Below are 22,474 nucleotides of genomic sequence, written 5' to 3'. Positions count from 1 at the left end.
CACCTTTGTCTTACTCCTTTATTTGTGACTATAGGTTGTGTCAGAGTACCATTTATATCTAAAATTACAATTGTGTGTTTGTACAGACTTTTTAAAACATTAGGTGTCCTGCAGAATGAGATTTTCACTCTGCAGCAGAGTCTGCACTGATATGAAACTTCCTGGCAGATTAAAACCATGTGCCAGACTGAGACTCGAACTCAGGGCCTTTGTCTTTCGCGGGCAAGTGCTCTACCAACTGAGCTACCCAAGCACGATTCACGACCCGTCCTCACAGCTTTACTTCTGCCAGTACCTCATCTCCTACGTTCCAAACTTTACAGAAGCTCTCCTGCGAACCTTGCAGAACTAGCACTCCTGCAAGAAAGGATATTGCGGAGACATGGCTTAGCCACAGCCCGGGGGATGTTTCCAGAATGAGATTTTCACTCTGCAGTGGAATGTTCACTTATATGAAACTTCCTGGCAGATTAAAACCTTGTGCCGGACCGAGACTCGAACTCGGGACCTTTGCCTTTCGCGGACAAGTGCTCTACCAACTGAGCTACCCAAGCACAACTCACGCCGCATCCTCACAGCTTTACTTCTGCCAGTACCTCATCTCCTGCATTCCAAACTTTACAGAAGCACTCCTGCGAACCTTGCAGAACTGGCACTCCTGAAAGAAAGGATATGCGGAGACATGGCTTAGCCACAGCTTTTCTTTCAGGAGTGCTAGTTCTGCAAGGTTTGCAGGAGAGCTTCTGTAAATTTTGGAATGTAGGAGATGAGGTACTGGCAGAAGTAAAGCTGCGAGGACACGGTGTGAGTCGCGCTTGGGTAGCTCAGTTGATAGAGCACTTGCCCACGAGAGGCAAAGGTCCCGAGTTCGAGTCTCGGTCTGGCACACGGTTTTAATCTGCCAGGAAGTTTCGTTAGGTGTCATGGATATACTCTTTCACTCATAATTCTCCTCAGTTTCTCTCTATCAGCATTATCAAATGCCTTAAAAAAATCAATGAACACTAAATGGGTTTCCCTATTATACTCTCTCCATAGCTTAGGGAGGCTCTCAGGTACTCCCTAGGGGAGTAAACCCTTAAAAGAAAATCAGACAGGTTGGAAGGCCATCATATGTGCATTTCTTGTGCACTTGACATGTTCCACATTATAATGGCTACCGTACTGTGCGATTGATCAATGGAACACATAACCAACTAACTAGCTAACTAACTAACTAACAGCCCCACTATCCAACTATACTTGTGCAGCCCTCATTAGGTGGCCAGGCAATTTTTCCGAATTACTACTGGCACCAAAGCAGCCTCGGACCATGGTTAGATATGCAGTCCTGGGAGCATGACATTGCTGAAAATTTAAGAAAAACCTTAACAAAAATAACAATATCAAAATGGTAGATTGCTACATGCCATGTAGAGGTAGCGTTGTGTTGCAGACAGTTTAAGATGCCTCTTCATTCTGTTGGCATAAATAATATCAACACCAACAATTAGCAAAACTGTGTGTCCGTTTATGTGACAAAAGAAAATGAGCAAATGGATGTTAAGAACAATATAATTTACTTTTGTCTCATTGACATGGAATTATTTTTTGGTAGGTTGTCTAGTTTGGTGATCTCGTTACCTACAAGAGGGATGGGTTGTTGCTTTCATATATGTGAATGAAATAATGAAGCAAGTACTGAATTTTGCTTCAAATGTTTGATGTATGTCAATTCTTTCACTTCATAGCATCAATCAAAACACTTTGCATAATTCAAATAAATCATTTACAAATACATTTTGCATAATTCAAAGAAATCATTTACAAATAATATAACTCATCATGATTGTTTGCATCTCATTCCATCATAACTGTACAGCATCAGATTCCAGAGTCCAACCAACTTCATCATCACAACTGCAACTGCCTCACGGCTCGACAACAGACTCTACAATACTGATACACAAAAATTAACAACAAAGATACTGTAGTGTACAGATCACAGATATTTTGATAGTTACATCGAGAGATACGTATATTGATATGATTGAAATTATTAACAAAAAAGTACAAAATGTATTTAATGTTTTATAATGGTAGTGATTACAGCAAACAAGTAAGTGTTATATTAATAATGTATCACAAGGGTCATTACTTTAACCTGTATAGTATCACAAACTACAATACTTTGCAAAAAAAAAAAGGTATGTTTAGTGGTTCCATTACAACAGGCATGATGAAAAAGAAAGCTAGAAATATTTCAGCTGTCAGACAAATTACTTCTTCATAAGCAGAAAACAAACACACATTCCCACAAGTACAACTCATGCAGGAAGGCCTGACTAAGAGTGCCTCTGATGTGATTAGCAATATGGCTGAGGTGAATAGTAGAGGTAAGGAAGAGGCATGGAGTAAGGAGGGAGGGGGATATGCTAGAGCTGCCTGTGGAAGCACACAGGGATGTGGTGGGACAGGATAGGGCTGCTAGGTGCAGCTCTGCGGGGCAAGGGGGCTGGGAGGTTGGGGAGAGAAGTAGGAGAGTGGAAAGAACTGTGTAGGTGCAATGGTGGGGCAGAAGACATAAAGAGTACTGAAGTGGTATCCATGCAAGGATAGACACATGTAGGGCAGGGACTAGCAGAGGTTGAGGTCACTATGGTTTGGAAACGAAGGACACATCAGCATGAGTCAGAAAAGCTGATGTTGATGGGAAGAATCAAGATGGCACAGGCCATGAAGCAGTCATTTAAGTATAGAACATTATTTTAGGTAGTATTTTCAGAAACTGGGTGGCCCAGCTGTCTCTTGGTCACAGTGTGGCAGTGGTCATTCATGCAGACAGACAGCCTGTTTCTTGTCATGTCTGTGTGGGATGTACCACAGTGGTTGCAGCTAGGTTGGTAAATCACATGACTGCTTTCACAGGTGGCCCTGCATTTGATGGGGCAGAGATGCCTGTGACATGACTGAATTAGGTGGTAATGAGAGGATTTATAGGACATATCTTGCAATTAGGTCTGTTGCAGGTACATGAGCCATGAGGCAAGGTGTTAGAAGCAGGGGTGAAGTAGGGATGGATAAGGATATTGTGTAAATTACATGAGTGATGGAATACCACTGTGGGAGGGTGAGGAGGATTCCTCACTGCACAGCACAATGAGAGGTAGTCAAAACTCTGGCATAGAATTTAATTTAGTTGCTTCAGTCTTTGGTGGTCTGAGTGATGAGATGAGGACAAGTGCTCTTTTGTAGGTGAGCTGTGGGTATGTGGGGTTGGCAAGTGTCTGTAATGACAAGCAATCCCTCCCCAAATTTGTAAACAGTCTCACTGAGGCCTTCACAAGCAAAAGTTACCCCCTCAACCTTACCTCACAAGTCACCTACTATCCCCTATATATCCACTGTCCAGCTACAAAGGAGTGCTTCCCTCATGAGTCAATATTGTCCAGGACTGGAGCAGCTGAATCATGTTCTCTACCAGGATTTTAACTACTTCTCATCAAGACCTGGAATGAACAATGTCCTCACCACTTCTTAGCTCTCGCCTCCCACAGCGATATTTCTCTGCCAAGCCATCCTGTGTAATATCCTTTGTCAGTCTTTAATACATCCCTGCTGCCAACCCATTGCCTCCTGGCTCACATTCTTGCAATAGACCTAGATGCAAGACGTGTCCCATACATCCTCATATCATCTACTCCAGTCCTGTTAAAGGCATCTCCTATCTCATTACAGGCAGAGCCACTTGTAAAAGCAGCCATGTGATCTGTCAATGTAGCTGCAACCAGAGTGGTGTTTCCTACATAGACATGATAACTAACAAGCCAACTGTCCACTTGACTGGCCACTGCCAAACTGGGACTTGGAGACATATGGACCATATAGTTGCTGAAAACTGAAAATGCTGCCCAATATGATGTGCTTCACTTTAATGACTGCTTCACAGGCTGTGCCATCTGGATTCTTCTCGCCTACACCAGCTTTTCTGAAATGTACAGGTGTCAACTCTACCTATATCATATCCCCTGTTCCTGTAACCCTAGTCACCTTGCCCTTTTCTAATTGCTGTCCACCACCTAGCTATCTCCGTCCCTGCTTCCACTCCACTACTACGTATTCCTTTTATCCCAGCAAAGCACATACATTGTTCTTTTCCATTCTCTATTTCTCAACACTCCCTCCCTCCCCCTCCCTCACAACCCCCTACCCTGCTCCCCCCCACCCACTAGAGCCTTCTTGTTCCTCCCCCTCATTGCCCCCCTGCCTGTCCCTTACCCTGATACCCTCCCCAGCTAGATTGTTCCTCAAATCAGATGCAGTCACAGTTGGTCCTTAGCACTGGAAGACAATGTGTATTAGTTGTGTTTGTGCAAATGTGAGTTTTCTACTTCTGCAGAATGACTTTGTCTGAAAGCTGGATAGTTTCTAAGATTCTGTTTCATTAGATCTTTCTACTACTCAACACCCCCTGTATGTGGTGAGTCGCAATCTATACTTTTCCATTTTGTTGTTATTCTATCCTTGACTTGCCATTGTGTGAAAAATTAAGAAAATCAATGTATGCAATGAGGACAATGTCAAAGTTTCTGTATTATGAGTAAATGGATATGAGGAAGGTTTGTATATCTAATTTATAAATATTTTGTGCCAAGTGGCTGAACTATGATGAATTAAATTCGTCTGTTGCTATGAAAGCAATTCCATTGTCATCTAGCAGTGAATGGAATAATATTCTGTGAATCACAGTAGCTTAGGTAGTGTTCCATACCATTGTTACATAGTAGAGGATATTTGTACCCTGATATATGGCAGATGGTGCTTTGTACCCGTGTTATGTGACATAGGGAGCTTTGTACAAGTGTTAAGCACCAGAAGGTGCTTCGTAGCTATGTCATGTGGCAGATAGTGTGACATAGGGAGCTTTGTACAAGTGTTAAGCACCAGAAGGTGCTTCGTAGCTATGTCATGTGGCAGATAGTGTTTCTTGCTGATGTTGTATGGCAGATGGCCCTTCATACAGATAATACAAAATAGAGATGCACTCTACCAATGTTTTGTGCCTGTGAGTGCTTCATACTAATGTTGCATGGCAGAGGCTGCTTCCTAACAATCTTGTGTCTCAGAGGATGCTTCACAGTATGTTGCATCATGGAGGGTGCTCCTTACTGATTGTTAGTGGCAGAGTTCCTTATGCCAATATTGAATGGCAGAGGGTGCTTCACACCAGTGTTGCAAAAGATAGTGTGTTTTGTTTTGAAGTAATGTGGCAGAGAGTGCTTCATACCAATGTTGCATGGAAGAGGGTGCTTCATACCAAATTTACATGGCAGATGGTGCTTTGTATTAAAGATGCATAGCAGAGAATGTTCCAATGTTATATTGCAGAGGATGCTTTTTAACATTTTTACATTGCAGAGGGCACTTTGTACCAATGTTGTGTGGCAGAGGGTGCTTCATATCAGTCTTTGTGGCAGAGGGTGCTTTTGTTATGATGTTTCATAGCAGAAGGTGCTTTGTACCAATGTTGCATGCTTCACATCAGTGTTGCATTGCAGAAGGTGCTGTGTAAGAATGCAGCATGACAGAGGGTGCTCTATACCAGTACTGAGTAGCAGAGAGCACTTCAAACCATTGTGTGGTAGAGGGTGCTTTGTACTATGTCCTGAGGTGGTGGGTGCTCCATACTGATTGTTCGTGGCAGAGGGTGATTCAAACCAATGTTCCATAATGGAAAGTGCTTCACACCAGTGTTGCACTATAAAGGGTCTTTTGTACCAATGTTTTATGGCAGAGGATGCACACAATCAATTATGTGTGGCAGAGGGTGTGTCATAGTGATGTTACATTCAGAAATGCTGAAAATGGGTTAACAGAAAATGTAGATCACTTTGCCTGGTGCTGGGCTCAGCTGACTGGCAAGTGACCATAACTTGAGCTGACTCTTTTGCAGTTGGGTGGACTGCACCACACTAGCACTGCAATCAGGGCAGCTGGCAGATGGTTGTAGTACATGCCAAACTGGCACTGCAGTGAGATGACTGATCAGTGAAGTAGCTTACAGCTCCCATCATTGCCATGAGAAGTCACTCCAAACACTAATTAAACATGGAACCAGACTGGTTTGAGAACATTTTCTCACACAAGCAACTTATCATTTGCCTCACCCCCCCCCCCCCCCTCCTCCTCCTTTCCCTCATACACCTTCATCTGTGTTAGTTTTGCTTTTGTTCTTAATTGTGGTGTGCACTGTATATAGATCTTGCCCTTGGGTTCCCCTAATACCCCTCTCTGCTTGACACACCAACTGGCTGTTACTAATTGTGATATGTCCTGTAGAGATATCTTACAGTTTTGATACCTCTGGTGCACCTCTCAGCTTAGTGCTTCAAGTGGTGGCTGGTGTCTCTCGGGCTATAGACTGGCCCTCTATGGGACAGATAACATTTGCAACTCCTGAGAACTCTCCTGGCATGCACTGCTTAAGCCATTTAAGTTATATGAAAGTGGTGATATTACGTCAAACAAGTAGTCCGGCCATAGATGCTTAGTGCTACGCTTGTGAAGTTTGGACAGGTCACTAGTAAATTTATCAAATTATTCCACTAATTTAAAATACAAGCATTACAATATTCTAAATAGAAATCTACATATTTATAATATTGGAGAGACTTTGATTATATCTTGAAAAACCTAACAGAAAAAGTGGAGACAATAGCCTCTGCTACAAGGAGATCAAATTTTGTGACAGACTTAGAAAAAATTTAAAATGCTCAATTGGAAGCTTCTCTGAAATTGCTTGAAGAAGTTTCTTACCATTAAATGGTTTTAAGGTATTACAGAACTCCTTTCAGAGGAGTAGAATATTATCACTTGTAAGAACAGTATTTGTAAGTACTAGCGATTAAGATAAATAGTCATTTTTATGTTTGTAACTATTCTCACAAAGTTATGATAAAAGTGTAAAGTATACCCACAGTCCAAAAATAAATGTTGTGTTTGTCTACAGAGAATCAATAAATAAATGAGAGACTACAGCTTGATGTCCTATGTTGGATAAATCAAAAGTAAAAGAGGAAACCACAAAACAAGAAGTCAGTGTAAAGGAAAATAAATAGCAACTATTGTCACCTTCTTAGTGACTTAAGGCTTTCCATTATTGGCACTAATATCCTCATAACAATGAGTTCTTATAACTGAGATGGTCATCTTGTTAATTTTTTTTTTTAGTTCTGAGTTTTATTTAATGAGATAATAAGATGAAATATCATGATGGAGATGTAAATTTCTGGGCTAGTTTAATCAAGGACACTATTGTAAGGCAACTGTTGAATAACCTTATAAACAATGATAGACGTTCCAATTTAATCAATGCATGGCATCTAGCAGTTAATTCCCTAAGATTGTACTGGCCATCTCACTTTTCATACCAGAAAAACCATAAGGAGATACGAGTTTCAGTGAATAATTATGTAGCCACAGGAAAACAATAGAAAATCCAAGATTATAGTGTGTGTGTGTGTGTGTGTGTGTGTGTGTGTGTGTGTGTGTGTGTGTGTGTGTGTTTTGTGCGCACACGTGTGTGCGTGCGTGTGTGTATGCGTGCTTGTGAATGACCGTGCATGTGACTATGACTCCTGTTGTGTCTTAAAGATGATAGTGGTAGCTGGTATTTAAATGTGAATACAAATAGTTATGTGATACTAACAGCACCTAATAGTCTGATTTGAGTCCAAGCAGTTAACTCCTGCCTTTCCTTAGATACACATGATTACATACATTTGCTGGTCAAGCTTATTGATATATTCTATATGATTTGCAGAAATGAGATAAGTTAGTAACATTATTTTACCATGTGATCATTATTCTGTGATATAATTGTGATTATTCTGTAGTACTTATGCAATATTTATTTCAGAAAATAGCACTACAACAACTAATGTATGTTATGGAGCAGCCAAATGACAATGTGCCTGCTGTCTTTGAAAATGTCTTCATTCATCGAATTGTTATTTTACCAAGAACAGGTATGTTCACAGTAAATTATCACCATATTTTTTCTGACCCATATTTCGTCTTTAATATTCAGAATTCAGTCAGAAAATAAATTTGTTATTCATCATTATGATTATTACTATTGTTATTTCTCTTAATATTGTTGTTATTGTTATTATTATGCAAAGAAGTTTTATTCACACTTTATGGGCTGAAAAAGTATTATCTAAAAAGTAAAATTCAATTCAGAAAATTATTAAAAATGTCAGAAACAGAAAGCATCCATAATATTTACATTTAGGAGACAGAACATCCAATGCTGATGATAAATCCCTTTCTTCCAAGAGGAAAGCAGAAATGGTCAGCAGAGATCACATAATCTGGAAGCCCACTGACAATGGAAAAGTATTAGATCTCTTGGAAAAAAGTAGACCTTACCTCTTGGAGGCTCTCCATGTTGAATCTAGAATCACTGGCTGAGAAGCAGATACAACAACATTAATGGGGTTACAAATCTCCAGATAGAAGGCAAAAGTGGATATTTGCTTGTCATCTATCTCCTTACATCTCTAAGACAGGCTTTAGATCTTGCTCTTGCTAAAAGTACGTCCAAGTCAGTATGGAACACATCATCAGTTGGAACTGGGCCAGTATTCCTGAAATGTCTGGACAAGTGCAGAGGGTGAGTTTTCTGGTCATTGGGAGTTCCATTAGTTAGATAATGGAGCCTGTTAGGAAAATCACAGTTATCCCAGAAAGGGAAGCTGATGTCCACTCCAAATTTCTCTACCTCTCTTATCAGTTGGGGGATTGTAACATCCCACTTAATAGGATATGGGTGCAATACACACAGGAATTGTCTACTAGTGTAGCACAGTACATGTGGATTCCATAAGTAGGTTTTTTAGGATAGAGGGGAAAGACTTGGTAAATGTTCTGATTTCAGAAAGAGAAGAATAGCAGTCTCATAACAAAAGAGATAAATATTTGTCATACCAGACTGGAGAAAGAGAATGTGAATGCAATATTAGGTAATGCATGGAACGGTACCAGAACTAGTCCTCCTTATAAATGGTTATAATGTCCACATAGTGCAAAGGACAGAAAGCTGGCTAAACTAATTATTAATAGCAATGAAATTCTAAATTATGATTGCAGTTTATAGCAAAAACATAGTTTGGACATGAATAGTGGAGGCATTTTCATAGCAGTAATATTTAGTAAGGTTATTACAGACTCTAAACGTGAAATAATTTGGGTGAAGATAAGTGTTTTAGATGGAACAAACATGATAGCTGTGTGCTAATATAGACCCCATGTGGCATGAACAGTAATGGCAGAATGGTTCAGTGACAACTTGCACAAGGCTGCATGTAAATTTCCTAACCAAGTTAAATACCTTATCTGAAAATTCTCTTGAGCCATTAATCAGGGAAATGAGCAGAGTTTAAGTGACCATAAGGCTTTTATTGTCACTGACGGTGGGTGTCAGCAGGACTGGGAAGAAAGAAAGGGAGGATCATATTTCTGCTCAGTAAATGCAATAGAAAATGGATTTCAGATTACCTGAGTAGCTAACATTAAACATTCATCTCTGAAATTGAAAATCCTGAGCTGTCAAACTTCAAAAGTATCCTATATTAAACCTTAGACCAGGAAGTGTCAAGCAAAGTTGTAAGGCATAGGAAAGATTAACCATGGTTTAACAGCTGTACTAGAAACTACCACAAAGCCATGAGAGCTTCACTGCAATAGCCAAAGTGTTGTTGACAAACAAAAACTGGATAAAGTCCAAAGTGGCCTAAAGAACCATATGTAAAGTAATGAAATTTGGGAATACAGTTGTATAGATAATGTATATAAGTGATCAACACTGCAAGATCACAGGTAATGTAAGTATGAGATAAGCCATTGCAAATGTGAAATGCTGGTTCATTAATAACAGGTCTAACTGCCAGAATATTGAACACAAGCATGCAAACATGCATGCATTATATTGTACAGGTGCCGCCAGATGTCAGTTTGTGGGATGGAGTTCCACATCTGTTGCACTTGGTCAATCAATACAGAGATGGTTAATGTTGCTTGCTGCTTGTGGATGACCCTGGAGCTGTCTTCCAATGATGTGTCATATGTGTTGGTTGGGGACAGATCAGATAATTAAGCAGGCCAAGGCAACATGTTGACATTTAATAGATCATGTTAAGTTGTAACAGTGGTATATGGGTGAGTCATCCTATTGGAAAACATGCCCTGGAATGCTGTTTATGAATGGCAGCACAACAGATCAAATCTGCAGATTGACATACACATTTGGTATCAGGGTGTGTGGGATAACCACAAGAGTGCTCCTGCTGTCATGCGAAATTGCACACCAGACCGTAACTCCAGGTATAAGTGCTTCCTTCTAAACATACACAGCCATTACTGGCATCAAGGCACCATCTTTCATCATACAGCACAGCAGATCTGCACCTTGGCCATCAATGAGCTCTCACTTGACACCACTCAAGTTGCAGATGACAGTGGTTTGTATCAGTGGCATGTACACTACAGTGCTTCTGGTTCTGAGCTGTCCTTGAAGTAATCAATTTGTAACAGCTCGTTGTGTCACTGTGGTGCCAACTGCTGCTCAAATAGCTGTAGCAGATGCAATACGATGTACCAGAGCCTTACACCAAACTCGAAGGTCTTCCCTGTGAGCAGTGACATGTGGTTGTCTGGAGCCTGGTCTTCTTGTGACCCTACATTCTCATGACCACTGTTGCCAACCATCTGGCACAGTGGCTATATTTGTGCCAAGTCTTTCTGTAATATCGCAGAAGGAACATCCATCTTCTTGTAGCCCTATTACACAACCTCACTCAAACTCAGTGAGGTGTTGATAAATGTGTCTTTGTCATCTTAAATGTATTCTTGACTGACTAAACTCACAATGTCCAATCTGAAAGATACCTAATACTCATGATCATTACAGCACGCATTTAAAGCAAACCTTATTCGCATCCTCGTATTGGCACTACTAGTTGCACTAGAGGACATAAGGTGCAAGATGGAAGATAAGATGGTGACAATGATAACTGAGATGTCAAGAAGGTTATCTTGTTAGGTGGTTTCATGGGAGCAAAACATCAGAACTGATGTAGATGTGCACATGTGTGCATTTGTGTGTATGAAAATTTGAGTCTTGTCTGATATCCATTGTTTTGTTTGTGTGCCAATCTGTCACATATTGCTTTGTCTGTATTGTATAACATTGAATTGCCAAGAGGCACAGTGGGAATACTGCTATGCTTTTACACTTTTGGCCAAGAGGTCTTCTTCCAAAATAGAAAACACAACCATTTTCACATGAAAACAATTCACACACATGACCACCGTCTCCAGCCATTGTGGCTGGACTGCAGACAAAAACTATGCCTCGTGGGAGCAGCAATGTGGTGTGGCTGCAATAAAACCTAGATGCAAGACTTGTCCCATACAACCACCCACCACCATCTGCTCCAGTCCAGTCACAGGCATCTCCTATCCTATCAAAGGCAGGGATACCTATGAAAGAACTAATGTGATCTACAAGCTAAGCTGTAACCACTATGCTGCTTTCTGTTCAGACATGACAACTAACAAGTTATCTGTCCATGTAAATGGCCATTGACAGCCATGGCCAAGAGGCAGCTGGACCACCGAGTTGCTAAACATATTGCAAGGCACAATGTGCTTCATTTCAATGACTGCTTCACAAAACTAAGCCATCTGGATCCATCTCACCAACACTAGCTTCTCTGAATTGTGCAGGTGCGAATGCTCCTTGCAGCAAATCCCACATTCCCATAACTCTCCTGGCCTCAACCTTTGCTAGTCCACGAGCTCCACCTAACGATCCGCCTCTCTGCTCCCATTGTAGCACTACACAGCCTTCTATTCTGCCACCTTGCTCACAGTCCTTTTTCCTCTTCTCTGCAGCACTGTACCTTTAACCATACCTAAACAGTTATTCCTCCCCCTGCCCACCCCATGCTTCTTCCTTACGCTCACCATTCATGCCAAATTGGTGCTTCTATCAGCCACACTTGCATTCCACAATCTGACCTCAGTGGGCAGAGACATTGGTGAAGTGTGAGTTGTGCTTGTGTGAATGTCTGTGTGTTTTCTATTTCAGAAGAAGGCCATTTGGCCAAAAGATTAAATATATAACACTCTTTTCATTGTGCCTGTGTGTAACTCAACATCTCCTCTATGTCATGAGTGTCAATCTATCCTTTTCATAATATTGTTGTTCTTGCATCCTACACTTTCCACTGTTTGATGTTTGTCTGTATTTGTGTTATACATGTTATTCCTTTGTCTTCATTCTCATTTAAAGCATGTAATTTTTATTGTATAAATTTGTTTACAGGGACTTTGACGATGATGCTTCTAATTAAAAAAGGAAGTGGAAAGTTTGAATTTATTGATAATGGACAGCTAATTGTAACAGGCCAAATTATTTTACCTGAGGACATTGATAAACAGTTCAGTTCCTTGCCCAGAATAGCCAATACTGGTACTAAACTGACTGAAGTTGATATTTACACTGAATTTAAACACCGTGACCATCAGTATAGTGGTAAATTCCGAGCTATAAACTCTGTGGTGGTAAATGATACAGGTAAGTAATGTCCAGCCACGTTCATAGTTAATGAAGAATATTACATGTTGGTATAAGTAAGAAGAAAAATCCTTGCACAGTTTGAGAAACATGTGTGCAATTATTGGAACCCAATTAATATTTGTTCATACATTTCTTTTAGCTTTCTGAAATATTTCTTGAATGGTAGTTATTTCTAAGTTATTTACATTTGAAACCAAAATGATACATACCAGAAATGAACAGAATTTCATACAGGCTATTCCTATGACAAATTCCTTGAGTTCATTGTATTAGGTTGGTGCATAAATTAGTACAGTTTTTGTTTTGCATTTGGTATTCTGGTTGCTATTCGTTAATCAATTGACATTTTTTGTTTGTAGTTCACTGTTTGCATATGAGTTTACATATTGTCATTTTGTGATTTGGGGATATTTAGTGGAGCTGTGGATACTAGAAAATGGAGTGCCAAGTGGAGAATTTGGAACATTGCTGACATATTCTTATGTTTGAGTTCAGTAGATGGGTAACAGCAGCAGAGGCAGCCAGAAATATTTGCGCCATGTATGGGGATAAAGCAACTGGACAAAGCACAGCAACAAAATTGTTGTCTCATTTTAAGAAGGATCGTTTTGATGTTAGTGACTCTCCACATTCTTGAAGACCTTTGGGATTAAATGAAGATCATTTTGATGCATTAATCCACAATGATCCATGTCACTGCACTTGAGAACTGACAAATGTGATGAACTGTGTTCATGCCACCGGCATGCGACATTTGCATTCAATGGGGAAGGTTGAAAAAGCAGGTGTATGGGTACTGCATGTTCTAAGCCAAAATCTTGAAAATCAGTGGATGGCCATATATGCATCTCTCCTAGCTTGTCATCAGTTGGTTCATGGATAATACCAACCTTTCCTATCCTGTGTCATTACTGGTAATGGGGCATGGTGTCTTTATGCTAAATTAAGGGAAAGGAAGGAATGGCTGAATCAAAATAAAGCAACAATTGCCCATACAAACACCTATGTGCATCCACAAAAGATAATGTTATGCATCTAGTAGTGTACTACAGATTGCTTCCCTGGGAGTAACCAGCATTTACGCTAACAACAGAGATGTCTTGCAGACAGAATCCAAGAACAATGACCAGGAAGACTGCATGAAGTGACTCTCCAATGATGCCCAACTGCACCTTCAGCTTTTCAGCTTTTTCAATCTCTAGTGAGCAATATTGAAGGAAATTCCTTTCCAGATGAAAATGCATTCCGAACAAGGCTCAACAAGTTATTTTCTTGAAACCAAGTGATTTCTATGGTTGCAGAATCAATAGTTACCCCAGCATTGGCAGAGTGTTGTAAATAGTGAAGGAAAATATGTTATGATGACTAAAGTCTCTGTTATGTGTATCTGTTATGGTTATTTAACATATGGAAAAAAGCTGTGAACTTATGCACCAACCCAATATATGAGCATAAAAATCTACAGCTCATTAAAACAGAGATAATTTATCAATATGAGCTTAATACTGTTAACATTCAGACATGGTTTTATTCAATAACATAAATAGTAAGTAATTATAGCACCATCTTAAGAGAATAATATGAAAACTTTTGCCACAGGCAGTAGATTCAAATTATATTACATTTTCTTGGTTATATATATTGTCCTTATTTTACTTGTTTCTAAGAAATAATCTCAGTATCAGATTATGGTGAGAATAACGGTGGAAATTAATTTCATTTTCTGGCTAAGTTTTGTTATTAGTTTGTTAAGTGTGTTCTGATACCTTATCTTGCACAGCACTACCTGTGAGAGTTTACTTTAGCTGGATAATGATTTTAGTTTTTTACATGTTCTGTGGAATGTTTCCATACATTTGCAAATAAGACAAATTATCTCTGTAATCACATGGCCACATGCTGGTGATTTGTATAACTAGATTTTTTTAATTTTCATTTACAACCAAACTTGATAAATGTAACCCAACCTCATACAAATACTACCTGATCAGATATTCATCTGTGCATTAGGCAGAATTGTTAAGCAAAAGTGACTCCAATTTGTTTTTAAAACTTTCATTACCTATTACCTCTAATTCGCAAGAGAGATATTCTTTTTTATGACTGCATACTTTGTTTACTTCTGTAGCTGGCGTAAGGTTACATTGTGGATAGTTGACCCTGTTTTCATTTGTAGTGTAACATTTATGAATGCAGACACACAGGTGTAAAACCTGTTCCAGCTAACAATACATCTGCACAAAATTCTTATTATTCAGTTACCTGTAACTGGCTGGAAAATTTCATTCAGGAATGAATGGGGAGCTGCATTGACATAGGTGAGAGAAATGCAGTGCATTTTCCAGGTTATTAAAATTTTGATGGTGGACAGCTCCACAGCCTTTTAAGTTTTGAACTGCATTATCTTGAGTTTCATAAAAATTGTATTCAGCTGCATATACAGGATGTATTAAAAATAATCATCCAATTTGGCATGTCTATATTTCTGAAACTAATAAACAGACAATGAGCTTCATTTTTTGATAAACAGGAAACTCAAATAGTTTTTTCATACATTTTCAATCCTCATGGAGATACACAGCATATGTCAATGCAGTATTCAAATTGTTCCCACACTGCAACGAGCATGTCTTGATTTACAGCTTCCACGGCTGCTGTTATGTGATGTCTCAGTTCATTAATTGTTGATGGTAATGGAGACACATAAACAGAGTCCTTCATAAACCCCCACAAGAAATAATCACATACAGTCAGGTCCAGTGACCTTGGAGGCCAGTAATGTAAGACTGAATCATTTGGTTCAATGTGACCAATCGATCATTCAGTAACCTTTGATTTAAAAATTCCCACACTTTCAGATGCCAGTGTGGCAATGCCCCACCCTGTTGGTAAATGAAGGCATTCGAATCAGTCTTCAACTGTGGAGAAAGAAAGTTCTCCAGCATATCAAGACATGTGCTTCCTCTAACAGAGTTCTTGCAAAGAAAAATGGACCATACATCTGTTCCCATGAAACTGCACAAAACACATTAAATTTTGGAGAGTCCCTCTCATGTTGTACAACCTCATGTGGTTGTTCCGTGCCCCATATTCTTACATTATGATGGTGGAACCTTTCCATCTAAATGGAATGTTGCCTCGTCACTAAACACTAAGTGTGGAAGAAAACTCTCATCCTCCATCTTTCCAAGAACAAAATTACAGAAATGCACATGTTTTTGTTTGTCACCATAATGAAGAGCTTGCAGTATGGTTTCATGTGTAAATGTTGGTGCAACACATGGCAGGTGGGCATCAGGGGCATGTTGAGCTGTCAAGCTGCAGGGCAAAAGGATTTCTGTGGACTCTTTGTGAAACTATGGCAGATGCATTCAGTATCTGTATCAGATACTTGGGTATGGTCCAGCAATTTGTCTTTACACAAACAACCTGTTTCTCAGAATTGTTCATGCCATCATCTGGTGCTCTGTGCTGTATGAGGATCCACACCATACCTAGTTTGAAAGCCACATTGAACAGTTATTACTGACCTGTACTGCATAAAACATAGAACACAAAATGCTTTCTGTTGTCATGACGCCATTCTTACTAGAACTGAAGTGGGTACACAATGCTGCTTCCTAGTGGGAACCATATAACACCAAGAGTTTGCTCTTTCCTAGAGTATGTTTTTCATGTACATATCTCATGTATCTCAAATAACATAATAGTTATGACTTTTTTAGATCAGATGATTCTTCTTGATACACTTTGTATTATATAGCAAGAAGAATTAGCAGAAGTAGATGCTAAATTTGTGAATAGTTGGAAAACAGTGAGTCACACTATTCTAAATAATCTGAAACTTTATTTAATATACAAGATCTGTCTTAAACAGCTCTTGCATTAACATTGTCCATGCTCAGATATCTCAAATTATTGCTTGTTTGGGCAAATTTTATGTGTAACACAGAACAGAAATGATGTAATTGTTATTTGTGTGATGTTCTTTCTGAGAATATGTGTTTTACTTGTGGAAATTTTAAAGATGGTTTTCAACATCATTTGATGCTTCTGGCAAGAAAGTAAGAATTCTGCAACTCACAGACATATTGAACAGTACTAATACCAATACATTTCTGCTACTACTACTACTACTACTACTACTACTAATAATAATAATAATAATAATAATAACTGTGATAATGATAATAATCATCTCCTGGGGATCACATTGATGACCTCACGTTCTCACCTGACTGTTAGCTGATATTTCCATGCTTTCATTGGGTAACAGTTACAGCATATCAATTCAATAATCACTCACATGATCCATGAATTTATTTATATTTCCCATTACATTGTTAACTGTTTATGCATGTCTTTGTTCCTCATCTTATTTTCTATAGAACACATTTGTTTGAAGAAGATTTGTTTACTGGAGTGCACTATTGAAATTTGTATTTCCATGAGTCTATGGCCCACTTCTGTATAATGAGGTCATGACCGCCATTATATTGTAGCCCTTTATTCTTGTTTTTTCCTGTGCCATACTCCTTGTGACTTTCTCTATGATTCTACACATATAATTGGGTTTTGGTCATGGCACTGATATTTTTATTACCGGTTATATTGAAACCTGAGAACAGAAATCTGAATTCTGTTATTTTGTTAAGTGACTGCCAGATATAATATTATTGGTGAAATCAAACAATGGAAACTTCATGTTGGGGTATCAACACTGTAGGAAAAGATCTATTGCTATCTACAATGAAGATGGTACATTGAGCTCCAGAGAGGTACAATTAAAAGACACCTACACATAACCTTTTGGCCACAGCCATCATCAGAAAATGACAGAGAAACACACATCCTTCATTCACATAAGCAGGCACACTTCACGCACAAATGACTTCAAACTTCGGCAGTTCAGACCAGAATTTTTGATGATATGATAGAAACTGAAAGTCTGTTTGATGATAGAAACTGAAATCTTCTTCATTGTGGGCACCACAGCTATGAATTTACTGAGTGAATGCAGCATATTCCCACTTTGTCTGTGTTTGTTTAGGCCTCTTCTTTGTTACTTAATTGTCTCCATTGCATAATGAAGAATAAGTCTAAATAAATACAGCCAATGTGGAAAAATATCCCTCACATTCAAAAAGGTGAAATGCTGCAGTTAGATATCTTTAATGTCATCTCCGTTCCATGAATGTTCAAAATTCAGCTCGCAGAATATTTTGAAAAGTTTCTTGGTAGGCTTTAAATTGCATATGGGACTCCATATTGAATGTTTTCTGCCAGTTATTTCACTGCAATGTTTAGATTTGTACACCATCTGCCCAGTTAAAATATCATTCCTTGATTTCCTTGGGAGGGTTTTCTGTCTATTGAAATTTTTGTATTGGTTTATATGCTACATATAAAAGATTTATTACCTTAGAGAAAGTGCTAAGCTGTACATTCTCTCATTGAAAGATACAATTTTGCCCATATGTCTGGTTCTTGGGATAATTTCTGAATTTATAACTCATCTTAAAATAATGCAGCAATTTATGAAGCAAAAGCCCGGTATAGTTTATAAATTGCTTATTCATACAATCAATGTAGGAAAAGACAGATTGCTACTTGCTGTAAAGAAGACACATCAAGTTGCCTGTCTTTTCCTACTTTTTTGATATTCATATCAGAGTTTCTGTTGTTTGGTTGTTTGATTATTCATACATTCAGCAGTCCCCCCCCCCCCCTCCCCACCCCTCCAACCAATAAATAAATAGATAAATTCATGTATGCTCACATCACTAAGACCAAAATTTCTGATTATGGGGGTCTATGTTCTGCTGCACCTGGTTCAGATTAAAGCTTTCCCCAGAGTTAGATCCACTTCTATTCTTTCAAGAAGTTCAGTTTAATTCTTTTTCGGTGTGTCAAATTCAGCAGTTTCATTGTACTATTCAGAGTGTCCTAGAAATATTGCGACCAACTTTGAGGTGTTGTAGAGGGTGTCTTGAGGAAAAAATCGAATGTAGGAACCTTTGTTTGGAAACATTATCCAATGATGCTACAGAGTGCCAAAGTTAGAGACCCTGGTGCCTGGCAGAGGCCACCCCTTCACAGCAAATATAACTTCGTATGCTGATGGACCTTTGGCAAAATGTCTTGCAATGTTGTTTGCTATTCAGTGATCACAACTGGTTGCCACGATAACCAGTGGATTTCTATGTGCACTTTATTTGTGTCCTGTATACCAAAAAACATGGGTGATTTTAGAGGATAGATCTACAAGAGACATGGAATTTGTAATGTTAAAAATCTCTTGATAAACCTTTATTTAACCCTCTAGTGCCTTATTTATATATTCTGAAATTAATGTTATTCATTAGGAAAAAGTTAGATGGGTTTTGTTTTTAAAAATCAAAATGCTCATACCTGCAATATGAGAAAATGCTCATACCTGCAATATGAGGGAAAGACAACATCTACACATTCAGCAGACACCACTGTGTTAAACCAAATGGATTTGTGGGAAAAGGGTGAAATGTTTACAATAATTTAACACGAATTATGAAGTCAGAAAGTGATATATTACAATTTATAGAGCAGTAAAAAAATACTTGCAACAAAAATGCTTCTACAGTATAATGGAGTTCATTGCAATGTGAAGATAAAAATTTAAACTCTTAAGTAAATTAACAATAAATAGAAGCTATGAGCAGAACTGTATAAAATATATATTTATCAACTGTAAAAATGAAATGACTGTGTGATGAGTAAAAAACATGTGAATATAGAACTGTAGGTGTAATTTTACAGTGTATTGTTTATAAATATAGTGTTTTATAATTTTTTTGGTTTTGTAATTATGTTGTCTTTTGATCAATCATACCATAGCACAACATTAATCAATATTATTGTCTTGTACTGTACCATAACTGTTGTATTACAAATGATTTATGTACTAGTAAAGTGCAATTTACAAGTGATTACTCAAACAAGTAGGCAGATTATCTATAAATACTACTATGTATCTGAAATCTCTAAATACGAGGTTTTAGCTGTAAATTTGTTACAGGATGCATTGCTACCATAAAGACTTGTGAAAAATGGACAATACTTGCAGAAAATTTGTTGCAGTTAGTAATGTTACATAATGCAGAATCCAGCCAGGATCTTCATTATGTTTCATCAATTAGAAGGCTAGTTTTAAATCCATCAAAACTGCCACAGAATTTGGAAGGTAAGATTATGTTGCCATATTGCTGTTGATAGGAGAGGGGACAGCCTTGTAGATAAAAATAAAATATAGCGAAGTGAAATTTATTCAGACTTAGAAACTTGGGTCTAAAATTTCAGGCAAATGAAGAGACAAACTTTGTCTGAGAGAGTAAAACTACTATGTCCACTCTAAAAAATTAAGTGAAATAAATGTTTTTTTGTGATGTCTACAACTACAACTCATAGCATTTGAATGTAACAAATATGTAGCTTTCAGAAGATGGATTCCCTATATCGCAGTCTACTTTCAATGAAGAAGGCAGGATATTTTGCACAAATATGGTGAAGGACACGGTACAGCCAAATGGAAGAGATTCAAAATGACCCCCAAAGTAAACTTCATGCTGTAACACTTCAAAAACAGTAAAAATTGTAATGCATGAAACTTCCTTAATTCAGTAAAGTATAATAATCAAGATTCAATATCTAGTTCCAAGAGCATGTGAATGCTTTGAACAATCAGCCATTGCATATCTCATGCTCAACAGTTAAGTGTTAAGCTCATACAAAACAAACTGATACTACAACATATTCATCCCAAGTGCAGGAGTCTATACCTGTTGGAAGAAACAGAACTATGTCATCATAAAATATTCCAAATCGGCACAAAGATTTTGCCAGGCATAATAATTTTGGTAATTTTAATTATAATGGTGTATTCCTCTGTAGTACCTTGTAGCAATATGATAATAATACAACTACAGGACATATGCAGACATATAGTTTAACTATGTCACTAGATAGTAAGGTTCGCATGTGATTAATCCTTATCATCTCTGGAAATTGTCCTGTGTGATATATAAACATGTGTTACCTGAATGAATATATAATCATGAGGTGCAGCTGTCACCATTTTTAGAAAATATAACACACTTTTCTACCTCCTCACCTCTATCAAGGCAAGAGAACTGACATGAGAACTAAATTACATGTAGCACTGAACCATTAAGGACAAAATGCAATGTGTAATATAACTAAACTTGAATATTTGTGAGTGAAGGCATTCTTTACTGTACAGTATACTGTGCCTGCTTACCGTACTTCTTCCAGGCAGTTGGCAGAATGTTTGTGATCATTGTTTCTAGATTTGGTCTTTAAATATGACAACCAGACCAAGTTTATGCACAACTTGGGAACCTGAATCAAACCTGTAGTAGGATAATAAATAGAGCTGAGGGGATTTTTGTTAATCATTAGAATTCCAAGCAATTGTACCTATGGACAAAATAATGAATGATAATGATGGAATCTGAAGAAATGAATAAAAATTTGTACCATGCTAGGACATGAACCCACATTTCCTTGCTTTCCCAACACAAATTTCAATTGGTATGTTCAACTTAATTTCCCCTTCTTAGATGTACAAAGCAGAAAATAAGTTGAAGATGTGAACTGAAGTTTGTGTTGGGAAGGGCACTGGACTTGGGTAGTCTGTGCAGTGGTGTTAGCCATAGTGCTGTGATGGTGTAATGGTTACTGTGGCACATATTTTAATTCATTTCTTCAGACTCCATCATTATCACAGACAAAGGTGAGGCTCAAATTTCTTGAGAGAAATCTGATTATAAGATTTAAAAATAATGAACTCTTCATTATCCCATAAAGATTAGATTAGATTAGATTAATTATTCATTCCATAGACCCATAAAAGAGGGAATCCTCCTGGGTGTGGAACATGTCAGATAAACACATTACAAAAATGTAATTAGAAAAACTTGAGTTTCATTAATTTTAATGATCCTCAGTCAATAAACAGTAAAATTATGTACATGAATTAAATTTAAACTTCTAAATTTTTACAGGTTTAATACTTACATCTGCTTTCATTAAATCCATCATTCAGACATTTGCTAGTTTCTTGGCTATTACAACCAAGTATTGCCAAAAATTAAAGTAAATTATTCATTTCAGTGATCCTCAGTTAAGAACAGTCAGATTATGTACAAGATTTAAAATTAAATTTCCACTATTTACAGACTTAAGACTTACATCTGCTTTCCATACATCCATCATTCACACAGTACATAGTTACTTGGCTGTTACAACCAAGTATTGTCAAAAATTAAAGTGTAATAAATTTTCATTAAAATGGTCTACTACGCTTGTTGAGAAACATATGGATGGAATAGAAGGAGTTGGCCACCAAAAATTCTTTTAGATTATGCTTAAATTGTGCCTTGTCTGAAACTAAACTCTTAATGGTTGCTGGTAAATTCTTGAAAATATGCATTGCTGAATACTGGACTCCTTTCTGGGCAAGAATGAGTGATTTTAAATCTTTATGTATATTGTTCTTATTCCTAGTATTGATACTGTGTACTAAGAAATTAGTTGGAAAAAGAGATGTATTATTTACAACAAACTTAATTAAGGAAAAAATAAATTGAGAAGCTGTGGTTAATATGCCCAATTTTTTGAATAGGTTTCGACGTAACGTTCTTGCATTTACACCACTCATTACTCTTATTATTATACGCTTCTGTACTCTAAAAATTTTTCTCTGTTCTTGGAGTTACCCCAAAATATGATACCATATGACATAATGGAGTGAAAATTAGCAAAATATGTCAGTTTTTTATATTTATATCTCTT

The 22,474-nt window shown here is 37.8% G+C and overlaps 1 protein-coding gene across 1 annotated transcript in view; it reads left to right on the top strand.

Moving 5' to 3' along the window:
• LOC124615980 (fatty acid synthase-like) overlaps positions 1-22,474 on the top strand; it is a 394,674-nt gene that overhangs the window by 211,886 nt on the left and 160,314 nt on the right. Inside the window, exons 16-18 of the mRNA XM_047144185.1 lie at positions 7,898-8,006; positions 12,371-12,622; positions 19,680-19,844. Of these exons, the coding sequence (XP_047000141.1) occupies positions 7,898-8,006; positions 12,371-12,622; positions 19,680-19,844 (526 nt within the window). The remainder of the gene's footprint in view (positions 1-7,897; positions 8,007-12,370; positions 12,623-19,679; positions 19,845-22,474) is intronic.

This window comes from Schistocerca americana, chromosome 5, assembly GCF_021461395.2.
Source record: "Schistocerca americana isolate TAMUIC-IGC-003095 chromosome 5, iqSchAmer2.1, whole genome shotgun sequence".
Lineage (NCBI taxonomy): Eukaryota > Metazoa > Arthropoda > Insecta > Orthoptera > Acrididae > Schistocerca > Schistocerca americana.
This window is presented reverse-complemented; position numbering and strand designations above follow the sequence as displayed.